The 14185-nt window shown below is 38.9% G+C and overlaps 1 protein-coding gene across 7 annotated transcripts in view; it reads right to left on the bottom strand.

The window, feature by feature from the left end:
* The window catches only part of ngfb (nerve growth factor b (beta polypeptide)), a 117103-nt gene that overhangs the window by 31445 nt on the left and 71473 nt on the right, over window positions 1-14185 (bottom strand). For 5 of the 7 annotated variants that reach the window (XM_055212706.2, XM_055212704.2, XM_055212705.2 and 2 more), the window contains 2 exons: window positions 14042-14102; window positions 13773-13843 (listed from right to left, as the gene is read on the bottom strand). In XM_055212706.2, coding sequence (XP_055068681.1) covers window positions 13773-13785 — 13 coding nt within the window. In that variant the 5' untranslated portion in view covers window positions 13786-13843; window positions 14042-14102. Of the gene's footprint in view, window positions 1-13772; window positions 13926-14041; window positions 14103-14185 lie in introns of all 7 variants that reach the window. The other 2 variants (XM_073870439.1, XM_055212708.2) reach the window with 1 other exon arrangement.

A 14185-nucleotide genomic window follows, 5' to 3' on the forward strand; every position in this document is an offset into this window, starting at 1 on the left:
ATCGCGAACAAAATTGGTCAGAAACTCGCATACAAACTACTCGTTGCTATTCCCGCATTTTAGGGTTTCCCATTCAAGTTTGTTTTTTATGTGAAAGCTTAACATCATTACAGCGGTAAGCCAGTAGAAAGCGCAAACCATTGCATTAGTAATATGTGTGGTAAAGACTTTATTCGGACTTTGAACTTTAAATGCAATTTTCTCAATATTTTGATTTTTTGTAGTGATGCACCGATGTATCGGCCGCCGATATTTATCGGCCGATTTTTGATGAATTTGAAACCATCGGCATATCGGCAATAGCCAGAAAGGCCGATACCGATTGTTTATTAATCAACCGCATATAAAAGGCAATGAGTTGCTTGTGTGTAAATGTAGCAAAAACCACCTTTGAAGGTTGTCATGTTGCCTAATTATATTTGTTTTAGCTTAATTTGTGCCTCTCTTATTATGTTGGTCCAGATTGTCAAATTGTTGTATTTCGGCCAAATGTCGTTATATCCTAACAGCTTATTTATTTAGCTTTCGAATGATGCATAAATCTCAATTTCAAAAAATTGACCATACGACTGGTTTTGTGGTCCAGGTTTACATATTTCTAAACTATGCGCGTAACTATGAACTACGTAACCAATTTTCCATTGTGCGGTCCTTCAGCTTTTATTATGCCGGCCTTTATATCCTCAAAAACTACTTTATGAACGTAAGGGTTTTATCATGGATCTGAAGGAAATACATGATATGTTTGTGTACACAGTAAATTAAGTACAAGACTTTAGGCTACAGTATAATGTAACCAAGTAAATATAATTTTGGTATTTGTAGGCCGCAACATTCCAAAGTTTATTGCTTTTTGTTGATGTTGGCTTGATGAAGACTTGTTTCTGTACCTTTACACTGAGCCAAACAACAAAAACAACAGTGATGGAAAGCAAAAGTCTGTATCGAGTGTGTTCTGTCTGTGTAGCTTCAATAATCATAACAACAGATGGTGATAAACACTTCTGATGATCAGTAGGACAATGCCAAGTAGAGAATCTGTTCAAGTTTTGACATTTAATCTTGAACTACCTTTGTTTTGTAACTTTAGAGATTTTATATAATATTAAATCAATCCGGTTTTATTTAACCTGATAAGGAACACTGTGCCGTACACGGTACACCCCCTCCCTTGGACGTGAGGCTGCATTACGTCATTGTAATTTTGAAGCATTAAATCTTCAAAATATACGGTCATGCAGCACATCGTTGTAACGCTTAGAAAAGTGTGTGATATTCGATGTAGTATGCACTCTAGGCGGCTAGGTGGCAATGTGAAGCACTGACACACAACAACACCAAGTCCAGGCACCTGCGTACACCCTTCTTCAAAGTTCTCCCAGGTCTCATCCAAAGCCGTCTGGTTTGCCTCCGACAAATTGGCGCACCTTCTCTGATCAGTAATACTAGCTGTGAATATTTCGTACAACTGCTGGAAAGATTCTTGTATATTTATCAGAGCTACTATGGCAACTTGAAGGTCCGACGTATGGAAATTATCCGTCATGTTTGTTGTTATTTTCCTGAACTGGCGCATGCCTGTGACGTAACGCGTACGCGACGAGAGCCCTGTGAGCAGACCTTTGCATTTTTACCCTTTAGACGGGAAAACGACAGTAGATCATTTTTAAGATTTCCACTCTGGAGGGTGGTTTTACTTTTTTGCGTTTTTAAGCCCCAAAAACGCCATGTAAACGAAAGCACATCCAATAAAATATTTTTACGTTTTCACCCTCAAGCGTTCTCGTGTAAACAGGGCCTTAATATCGTTGATACTTCCATATATTTATTTAATCTTGGCACATTCTTTGTCCTCTCTATTGTCAAAGATTTTTGCATTAATGATAGAAAGATTTTCACTTAAAAGACTTGTAGCACACAGAATGTATGGACAACTTCATGATGCTTTTTGTACTTTCTTGAAGTGTAATGCTGCATTTACACCAACCGCGGTAGAGGCGTGAAGCGCGAGTGATTTCAATGTTAAGTCAATGTGAAGGCGCGTTTGATGCGCGTCAGGAGGTCCCGCAGCACGGAAGAGGCGTTCGGCGCGTAAGACGCGTTTCCACCTCTTTCGCGAATTGAGCGTTGTGCGCGGTACGCGCGAATGTGCTTTTTGTGCATTTTGCGGTTCAAGCCAATTAGCGGCTGACGCCCGAGTTGAAGAATGTGAAGTTTGGCGGAATTTCGCTTCGCGTTAACCAATCAGGAGCCTGCTTGCTGCTGTGGTGGTAGTCACTCATTCAACCAACGCTTGTTGTTGTCCATAAGCAGTTCGTGACCCCAACGTTATTGACGTGCGCTCTTTGGACAAAACACGTGTATAGGACGTGCGTTTTCTCTTGCAAATCGCGCGCTTTTAACGTGTCAGTATGCAATCAGACGCCCGACCAGGCGTTTGTGACTCCTTTGGCTTTCCATACGACACAAGTTCTTATTTCTATAGATGAGACAGGAATAAAAAGGACCTCGCTGGTAAGCTGTAATACACATTTCACTTTTGAGTCACGTGACGTTTATCGACCCACGCTGTCTATTTCCCCCTATAGTAAGGTTACCACATACAAACCAGTAACTCTCTCGATAAATGCACAATCAACATCAGTCATCTTGCAAACAGACAACCGCATAGCACTTGCCCCTCCCACAAGAAGCGGAGTTTGCCTCTGACGCGCGGAAAAAGCAAGCATTTGACGCGCGTCAGAGGCAAACTCAGCTTCTTGTGTCTACTCCACTCTACACGCGGGAATGCATTTAAAGTGTTCAAGCGGCAAACTAGGCGCGGTAGACGAGATTTTGACGCCCAAAACGCGGTTGGTGTAAACTCAGCATTATGCTGCATTTACACCAACTGCGGTAGAGGCGTGAAGTGCGAGTGATTTCAATGTTAAGTCAATGTGAAGGCGCATTGACGCGCGTCGGGAGGTCCCGCGGTGCGGAAGAGGGGTTCGGCGCGCCGCGGAAGACGCGTTTCCGCCTCTTTCGCGCGTGAAGCTTGTGCGAAAGGCGCAAATTGAGCGTTGTGTGCGGTACGCGCGATACGCGCGAATGGTGCTTTTTGTGCATTTTACGGTTCACGCGAATTTGCGGCTGACGCCCGAGTTGAAAATTTTGAACTTTGGCGGAATTTCGCGCCGCATTAACCAATCAGGAGCCTGCTTGCTGCTGTGGTGGCAGCCCCGCCCGGAGTCACTCATTCAACCAACGCTTGGTATTGTCCGTAAGCACCTGGAGCTATACTACACAAGTTCTTATTTCTATAGAGGAGACAGGAATAAAAGGGACCTCGCTTGGAAGAGTGTCAGTGAGGACATCGGGCAACCTGGTTGTAATACACACTTCACTTTTGAGTCACGTGACGTTTATCGACCCGCGTCATTTATTTTCCCCCTATAATAAGGTTACCAAATACAAACTGGTAACTCTTTTGATAAATGCACAATCAACATCAGTCATCTTGCAAACAGACAACGGCATAGCACTTGCCCCTCCCACAAGAAGCAGTGTTTGCCTCTGACGCGCGTCAAATGCTTGCTTTTTCTGCGCATCTACTCCGCTCTACACGCGCAAATGCATCCAAATTGTTTAAGCGGCAAACCACACGTGGTAGACGCGATTTTGACGCCTGAAACGCGGTTGGTGTAAACTCAGCATTACAGCCAATCAGACTATTTGTAACAGTGTTTATTCTGAATTGTAGTAAACTCTTGGGAAGCCTTTGGGCTAAGCTACAACTAAGAAAATATTTCACCTCTGTGTTTTTCTTTATTGGGTAGGTATAAATGAAAAAATATAGACAGCCAGTCATTATCACAAACAAATCTCCTAAATTGTGACATAAGATCTGTCTGGTTTCATTTGCAATAATAACCGACTGACTACAGTATACATCGTCACTTACTTGAAGCTGTTACAGTCACTCCTGCATATGTTGCTGACATTATTCCTAAAGCGAATATAAAGCACACCTCTTAAACATGTGATATTTCAATGTCAGCAAATGTCTTTGGATTTGAAGCGTGAAAACAGTAACTTAATACGGAACACGGTGAGCGTATCTCTAACAAAGACAAAATGCCCGCCGTCACGTACAGGGATCTCAATCCTCACACCTTTTTACTTTATGGTTATTATGTGATATGCAAAAAGCTCAATCTTCTCGGTTTTTCGATTTAAGTGCAAACAGACCCTTTAGATGGACACAATCTGTTGGCATTTACCATCCATTTCTGATTCCCAGTCAGATGAAAAGAATTATAAGATCATTTCCTATTAATTCTCTCGATACAAAACATGCGCAGAATGGACGAAAACTAAATTCCACAGTTGTTTGAAATTCTCCCAGGCAAGTAATCACTGGGGATTATGAATCTCGAGTAAGAAAGGGCTGTAAGGATTAATTTCTTTGACTTTACAGGACATACAGTCCAGTAGCTTACAAGGCAAAGAAAAGGTGAGGGGGAAAAATAATGTGAAAAGCTGCATGGTGAAAGGCTTTATCTGGCTTCAATGTAGGCAAAATAACAAATTTTATTGAATATAGTATATGTTGATAGCAAGTTTATAGGAGACATATCATGAAAATCTGACTTTTTGTGCTACAATTGGGTCCCCAGTGCTTCTATTAACCTGGAAAATGTGAAAAAGAACAACCCAGTAACTTAGTTTTGGTAAACCATTCTCTACAAGCATGTGAAGAAATAGGTCATTGTATTTTGGCTCCCCTTGTGATGTCAGAAAAGGATACCGCCCCTTAATCTGCACTATTAAACCGCAGCACTGCCATTTAGTGCAGAGATCAGCTCAGGGGACACCAAAGATGTATTTGACATCTTAAAAAAGTAATGTGAAATGTTCCCTTTAAATAGTAAAAAGAGAGAACCTGGTGATTTCAAAGTGTTTCTGTGGTTCAGCTGGCACTGCGGTGTGGTCATGGGTTCGATTCCAAGAATACACACATCCAAATAAAATGTACAGTATTGAATGCACTTTGGATACAAGTGTCTGCCAAATGTATAAAAGTTTGATGTATGTAAATTCTTCCCTTGTGAAACAACAAAGTGATCCATAAATGGAAGATTCCTTTACTGTAGCATGCAGATTCTTAACAATACCATTTATGTAACTCAAACACATACCAGTGTGAATAGTAATGAACTTATGCACTCTACATGAAGGTCATTTCCGCTGCGCATGAGACCAAAAGAAAGTCCCGTCAGATCTACAGATTCCCAGCTACAGTCAGAATAAAGGAATTTCGTCTCTGTAGACCGGGAATCTGCTGCCAAAAGACCTTCTGACCTCATCCTTGTGCCAATGTCTGAACCATCAGACGGGCATCATCTCGCTCTTCGGGCAGAAAGACTGAAAGGGTTGAATCAGATGCAAAGGTCGATTTCCATGCTGGATTTCAGCTTCTGGACAACAACAAGAAATTCTCAAAATCCTTTTATATTTGTGGATTTTGGAGAAGACAGCTGGCTCTTTGAAAATATTGACATTTTTGAGTTGATTAAGCCAATGAAACAAATGCCAAAACAAACTGCGTTCCAGCTTTGAGATTACAATCATGAGGGGGAAATTTAGCAGACGGATAAAAATCTTTTACATCCCCATTAATTAATAGCAGAACATTAAACACAGTATCCTGACATTTATTTATGCTCTATGTCAGTGGTTCCCGAACTTTTTCAGCGTACGGCCCCCCTTGTGTACGGTGCATTCCTTCGCGGCACCCCAAAGAAAATTTGTGACAAAAAACTGTTCTAAAACTCAACATTTTTATAAAAAAAATAAAGATAAAGCCTTATTTTTTTTTAGGTTTAATTACACAGAATTCATGATAAATTAATGTATTTCATAAAATGTCATAAAACTGGGCCCCCCCTGGCACCATCTCGCGGCCCCCCTGGGGCCCCCGGCCCCCAGTTTGAAAACCACTGCTCTATGTTATCACTCTAAAAATGATTCTGTTCCTGTGTAAATATCACACAAATATAAAGCTTATTAACTTCTCTGAATATCACGGAAGTGATTTTTGAGTTGGAATTTGGTAATATCAAAAAAATGGTCAATTGGTCAAACAGGTAATTTTGTGTAAAATGTACATCAATTATTTAAAGGTGCAGTGTGTAATTTTTAGAAGGATCTCTTGACAAAATGCAAAATAATATACAAAACTATATTATCAGGGGTGTATAAAGACCTTTTTATAATGAACCGTTATGTTTTATTACCTTACCTAAGACGGTTTCAACTACATACACAGAGGGTCCCCTTACTTGGAAGTCGCCATTTTGTGACGCCATGTTTCTACAGAAGCCCTTCATGGACAAACTTTTTTACTAAGTTGTCTCCGATGATGACATCTTATTCCAGTGACAGCTACCGTAGCTTCTATGCGTTTGTGGACTGAGCCGTTGGTTGCAATTCGCAACCTCACACCTAGATGCTGCTAAAATTGACACACTGCACCTTTAAGTTTATACATGAAGTATTTAACTAACATTTTTTTTCTTAAGATATCTTTAATAATTTCGGTAACTTTTTGTAAAGATATTTAAGATCGACACTATTATACTAGTTAAGTTTTTAAAACTAAAATTACTATTTAATTCGTCATCTGTGACCTCTTGACGTCATTACGCAATTACGTGAGGTCTCGCTGGCGCATTACACGACCGGAGAAAGAAGAGAAGTTGTGGTTTAAAAGTGCATATTTTTTATTTTTCTTGCCAAAAATGACAATCGTTTCGCTAGATAAGACTCTTATGCCTCGTTTGGGATCGTTTAGAGTCCTTTGAAACTGCAATTTAAAACTGCATTAAAACTGTTACGTGTTGGGGTCCACTAAAGTATTAAAATGAGAAAAAAACTGAAATGTTTTCTAAACATAATTTCTTCTCGACTGAACAAAGAAAGACATCAACATTTTGGATGACATGGTGGTGAGTAAATTATCTGGATTTTTTATAAGCCATTATAAAGCTAAAAGGAGCCAGTATATCAATTAAAGAGGACATATTATGAAAATCTGACTTTTTCATGTTTAAGTGCTATAACTGGGTCCCCAGTGCATCAACCTAGAAAATGTGAAAAAGATCAACCCAGCAACTTAGTTTTGGTAAACCATTCTCTGCAAGCATGTGAAAAAATAGGTAATTTTGGCGAAATTTGGCTGCCCTTGTGATGTCAGAAGGGGATCATACTGCCCCTTAATCTGCACTATCCAACCACGGCACTGCCATTAAGTGCAAAGATCAACTCATTTGCATTTTAAAGGACATGCCCAAAAATGGCACATTTTTGCTCACATCTACAAAGTGGCAATTTTAACATGTTATAATAAATACCTATATGTTATTTTGAGCTAGAACTTCACACTATTTACTCTGGGGACACCAAAGATTTATTTGACATCTTAAAAAAGGTCTTGTAAAAATGTCCTCTTTAATATAACTCTGACTGTGTTTGGCAAAAGAAGAAAGTCATAAATGAGGTGACTAAAATATGGGTATATTTTCATTTTGGGGTGATTCATCCCTTTAATTTGTCATTCAGTAACTACTTTTGATTTTGTGTGTTTTGCGGTTAACATACAATGTGTAAAAATATTTGTAGTAACATAAAGGTTAAACAAGATTAGCCTTACTGTGCAATCCATATCAACTCACTTTTGATATATGTCTGAGCAGATCTAATTTGTGATATAAAAAGTACATAAAAAGTCACACTTATTTAATGCTTTCTAGCGTGAACTTGTACTGTGTACAATATTACACATAGGGCAAATGAAACGGAAGCTATTATTCATAGCCATTAGAGATAGGATGCTCTCTGTATTATGACAAATATGCACTTGACCTTTAATATGAATTGTGCCTTTAATACGAACAAAAAGTGTCAGCTATACTGTTGCGATATATGAATATGTGGCGTAGTTTGACGTTTGAACAAAATTTAAATTTTTATCCTGAGGGGAAATCGTATTTTTATGCCACAATAATAGAGTTGTTAATCCACCCGTACTGGCTGTACATGGCGTCCCTTTGTTCATTTTCCTCAATGTAGGCATTATTTCATGTCTAGTAAGTTCAAAGTTTCACATTCTCATATAGACTCCTTCATTTATGTGAACTACTCACAAACCTCCTTCGAAACAAAACAAGTATTTTACAAGAATTAAATATAACTTTTTATTGGATTTTTATTGCTATTTATTATGTTTTGTCTTTATTTTGGGATCCAAGCACCAGATGTTCAGCCAAGACTTTAAAAACAAATCCAAAACAGCTGAACGATTTCAACTTTTTTTGGCATCACACATGATTCGGGTGCAAATAATAGTGTGCAAACAATGTGAAACCAGATTTTTTAATTGGCTGAAATGTGAGTGGTACTCGTCTTACGTAACACAATATTAAAAGAAAAAAAATCACAGATTTTTTTTCACAGAATCACTTAAGGTCCTCGATTTGAGCCCCGGCTAGGTCAGGTGGCTTTTCTGAATGGAGTCTCCCACAGGCCAAAAGCATGCAAGTTAGGCAAATTGGAGATGCCAAATTGCCCTGTGTATGGATTAATTGGTTCTCGCCATGAATATCTATAGATGCTGGAATGGTGTATAAATAAAGAACTAAAACATTTCTCATTTTTATCCTAAACAGCTCTTAATCTATACAAAACTACAAAAAAGTTGAAGAACTCCATTAGTCCTGACTGAGCAATAAACCGCAATTAAATAAAAGAGCAATAAACCTCAATTAAATAAAAAAAGCAATTAAATTTTCTCTGAGGTGTTGCTATGCAATTTCTAATGTGTTCCTAGTTTTTAGTGCATAGCTATGCGGTAACAAGGGAGTTGTGGGCAATAAAACAGCACACCCTTAATACTATACAAAGTTTTGGTTTCTTTTATGTGTACCAACCAGGAAGAGGCACACATCTGCCTAATTTGAAGCATCATTCTTGCCATTTTACAAATCATGCTTCATATGTGATTGATTAAATATAGGTATCGGCTATACATGTGTGTTGAGTAGTGATGCATGAATGTATCGGACGCCGATATGTATCAGACGATTTTTTTAATACTTTTTAACCATCGGCTTATCAGCAATTGCATAAAAAAGCCTGATACCGATTGTTTATTAATTAACTGCGTGAAGGCAATAAGTTGCATGTCTGTTGCATAAATGCCGAGTTTAGACTGCACGATTTTATCCCTGATTTTGACTCGAAATGCCCGAAATCAATGCTCGTGCACACGAGTGATAATCACACAGTGTGAATTATCAAATACGTGATCTGAGAGAATCGCAGACGAGTCGCCAACACCGGTGAGATATCTGGCATGCTAGATATCTGAACCTGTCGTCGATTCAAAATCATGCTGTGTGAAATGTGTTTTGACTGAAAATAACATTGGCGATGACCTACAGTCAATGAACGGACAACATACAGGGCAGCTGGAAGTTCAGGGAGGAGTCTCCCCAACCATTTCCTCCTTCATAATCTTTATTTCTTTTTCTTCTTTCTGCTGCAAATGAGCGCACATGCAAACATGTAAAACGCAGTATCACGGCACTGAAACCAAACATTTTTGAAAACCCCTGCCAGGGTGAATATTTTAAGAAACGCTGGTAGCAGTGTTGTCGTGTAGACAGAAAAACCGGGGGTTTTGCCTTGCGACATCACTTTGTTAGGCTTCTGATTGGCCAACGTGGCTTTACGATTTGGGTTATATCGCCGCCTGCTGGTGTGGCATGCTCTTGACAGTGTTTGATGGCACGTTTTTGCTTTTCATGGGGACGGAGATTTCTTTTAAACCGAGCACGTGTGAACAGGATTTTTTGGAGGAAAAACTCTGGTTATAAAAATACCGTGTCCGTGTGGACTAGGCCTTATAATAATCCCAGTCTCATGAAGGAACTCTGGTCTTGCATGCGTGACCTCGCGTTGAACGCAGCATGAGAGAGTATTTCGGGAAACGTCTACGGTCTGGGCTTTTTTCAAAATCTCGGAAAAAGACCAAAAATCGGCTAAATTTAATCTTACTTTGTGCCTCTCTTATAATGTTGGTCAGTTAAATGTTAAATTGATCCAATCAATGTTCAGTAAAAATAAATTGATTCAGAAATAAACTAGCTAATAGGCCAACTGTAAGTTTTTACTATCGGCATTGGTATCGCCCAACAGTTGTCTGTTTAAACCGGTACCCCCCCAAATAATATCGATGCATCCCTAGTGTTGAGGTTTTGGCTATACAGTACTTGTTGGGGCCAAAATGTCCTTACAAATATGTGACCCTGTCTGGCTAAAGTCTCCTAATCTAATGATAAGATGAGGAGCATCAATGTTTGATTTTACTCAATGACATGTCAATCTTTGATATGACTGTACTTAGTCAAGTTTGAAAATATCAAGATTATATTTTCACAAATGTTCTTTCGTTACATAAATCACAAAAAATGACTATAGCTGGGTTTTGACATTTAATAAAACAGGTGGTCCTGACTAGTAAATATAGGTTCATAAATCAGCAAAATAATGTTTAAGTTTAAATCATAAAATATAAACAACGTTGTGTGAGAGCTGGGTTTAGGGGTTGTGCATGTGTTAGGATGTATACAGAAGAAAGATGCAGTCTTACACTCACTGTATACATCCTGACACACACAGCTAGCCCTAAAACCAAATAAACAGAGCGATCTTTTTACACTGACGTTAAGACACAAAGATTAAGGAATTGTAATTCGAATAGTTACCAAATAATTCCCTTATGGATTCATTGAAATTGCAAAATCCACTCCCCAACCGCAACAAATTTTGGCTAAAACATCTTCAAACCAGCCCTTATGAAAATTAACCATTGTTTTACTATGAATAACAGTAGCCCTGTATTAGGTCAGTGGTAGAGCATTGCTATGCCTGTAAGTCGCTTTGGATAAAAGTGTCCACCAAATGCATAAAAAACAAATTCAACATGGTTTTACAAATAGTAATCAATACACCAAAAAACATAGTGGTTCATTTTTGTAAAGATGAACAGGGCAGATGGTTAGATGCACAGACAATAACCACACCTGTTTGCACTCTTTTTGTGCTTATAGATAATTGTACTTTTCCAGATGTTTTCTAGAGACTTCCTGTGACCTCCATGACAGTCAGATACTTCACATCTGGCCACACACATCACCAACTTCTACAGGAAGCGCGTGGATGAGGTCTGTCTGTCCGCATCAACGCTTAGCACTCAACACTTGTCAACATGACACGACGACTGAAACGTGATGGGAGTGCGTGAAACAAATTCAGTTTGATCAGCGGAGAAAAATCTTTTGCGTTTTCTGCACCACTGCAGTGCTGTGATAAAGCACCAAGAGAGAAATAAACATTTGCGACCAATTTATTTAAACACAGAGGATCCTGAGTGTTCACACATGTTATGAACTGTCATGAATTATTTCTTTTCATGGATGGGAAATGCTCTTCAAGAAGAAAACTGTATTGTGCAAAGCTGTCGCAGCTCAGAAGACTTATTGGAGTGCACGTTTCTTTAAAGCATCAACATTATCCCAGATGTTTCTCCTAAAACTATGGGGGAGAATGTAGATATACAAATTAAATAAAAATATACAATCGAGACAATTGTTGACACTGCATTAGCAAATATTGAGGATATTATTGGCCAGATAATTTGGTGGATGTAATATGAATGCAACACGGAAAAAAAACATCTAAACTAACCCAAAACAGTGATAACAAGATGCGACCCCCTCAAAAAAAAAAAAAAAATGCTAACATGGGTAAAGCATTTATCATATCTTCGTTTATGCTTCGTTTTATGTGGGTATACAATGCATACAATGAGTGCACAATGAAATCCATTGCAAAATACACATTATGAAGCTGTAACATAAGCAGGGTTCCCACAACGTAGTTAACTTCAAATTCAAGGACCTTTCAAGGACTTTCCAGCTCCAATACCCCCAAATTCAAGGACTAAATGTGGGGACACATTTCAAGTGAGAGCAAGGTTACATTGTGTTACCTTTAAAGATACACTGTTACAGTTCCCTTTCAAAGGAACTCACGCTGCGTCACTATGGTGACACTTTGAGGACGCCTCCAGGGTTAAGTGCGTCTGATGTGTATATCAAATTCAACCAATGGTGAGGCTTAATGACAAAGACAGGGTGACGCAGGAGCCAGGAAGTATATCGCTATCTGAATTATTGCCAAAGACGGCGTTACAGAAACAAAGGAAATATGGCAAGGGAGACACAGCGCCTCGTTCCCTTCTCAGGGAACAACAGTTACATACGTAACCCGAGACGCTTTCATATGTCAAACACAAATGAACTATGCAAGAAAGCATTTTGGTATGAATCAACATTCGCATACAGAAGATATAAGCATTTAAAGCAAACAGTTTAGCATTTAAGTCAATTTAGTAAAAAGTCTAGAATTTTTTATATTATCCTACATTACACAGGGAATAATATGGATTTTTTTTTGCAGAAAAAAACTTAAAAGAGATATGAAATATATTCAAGCACATTCAATGACCTGTATCTATGTATGTATATTTTCAAAAACTTCCCAGGGCCTTGAATCTCCACCCCAGATTTACAAACTTTAAAGGATTTATATTAGTGATAGACCGATATATCGGCCCGATTTTTGCGAGTTTTATGTGTATCAGCATCGGCCGATACATGGGTGCTGTGTTCGCCGATTTTTTTCTGCCATTATTTACAGACAGAGTGCTGGAAGCCGCAAACGATTGCAGGTCATGTGACTAAAAACAACCAACCTTTCTAGGACAACATCGAAAGCTTGGCCTAACAGCTGATCATAGCTGGACAAAGTGGGTTTTTATTTCTCATCTCTATATATATTTGTAGTAGTAAAGTGCTAAGGCTGATGAAACAAAAATCGGTATCGGCATTAAGAAATCAATATCGGTTGATCCCTAATTTCAAGGACCCGAGGAAACCCTGCATAAGGTTGTGTCCTTATCCTTATGCCTTTAGGTTCGGTTTGATGCAAAAAACGCCGGTTTGAATGATAAGCAAACCGAGAACAATTGTTTTCTTTTTTGGTCCGAATGAAAACTACTAAGTGAACTGAACTACAAATTGGAACACAACCTTAAAAACAACTGTGCTTAAAAAGTTCATCACAGCAATGCAATAGAAGAACCATTATTAGTTCTTGGACACCAAGTAACTTGCATAACCTGTTGGGGGTTAGTTTTGTCAAAGCACGATTCCCTTACCATATGTGCACACAGACATCATATAGAAAGGTTTCTAAGCTATTGCATGTCAATAGCCCCCTCCCAACATGCACCGGCAGATCAAATGACCTCTCTCACCTATGAAATCTAAGAAGCAATCAAAAGAACGACCATCTCCTAAAGAACAAGCACAAAGACCCTCTCCGTATGAACCAGGGGGCTTCTCAAAGAGTACAATGACTCTCCTTACACAGCATTTCCACTCATTTTGATTCCTCCAGAGAGCACTGATCATGTAATGGGTTGAAGCCAATGTGTTGTAAATACTTAGCCAAGTTTTAAATATGTTTTAAATATAAAAAAGGTTATCTATGGTACAAATAAACTGTCAGATACTGTTTGGCTATTTACTCTATGGACAATGGGATTTCTAGCAGGTTCCTAATGATCTTTTCCACGTGTGGTGACCCGTGTCATCTCCCGGGCTTACCTCCCACTGTCATTTACACTCCTTCCAATCTGTCCAAAATCCAACCTTCTCTGTTCATTGTTCTCATCTGTCTTAAGGGAAAAGAAGGGGAAATTTCTTTGTAATTAAGTCTTTTCTCCAACCCAAGTTAAAGATCTTGAAACACAACCAACGCTGCATAGATGAAAGTAGGATTTTGTCATTTGCCCTTTCAAAGACACTCATAATCCTAAAATCAAATAACGTGCAAGAACGTAGGATGCAAATCGCTGCCAAGTCTTGGCACTTACCTTTTTGCCTACTTTCCGATCATTGCGTTTTCCTGCGGAGTTCACATGCATTTTCCAGCCCCTGTAATGCACATGACCGGGATTAGTTTATGTATAGTACAAAAAAGCTACAAAATGTTCTGTAGCTTCATTAGTGTAAAAGTC

This window comes from Misgurnus anguillicaudatus, chromosome 8, assembly GCF_027580225.2.
Source record: "Misgurnus anguillicaudatus chromosome 8, ASM2758022v2, whole genome shotgun sequence".
Lineage (NCBI taxonomy): Eukaryota > Metazoa > Chordata > Actinopteri > Cypriniformes > Cobitidae > Misgurnus > Misgurnus anguillicaudatus.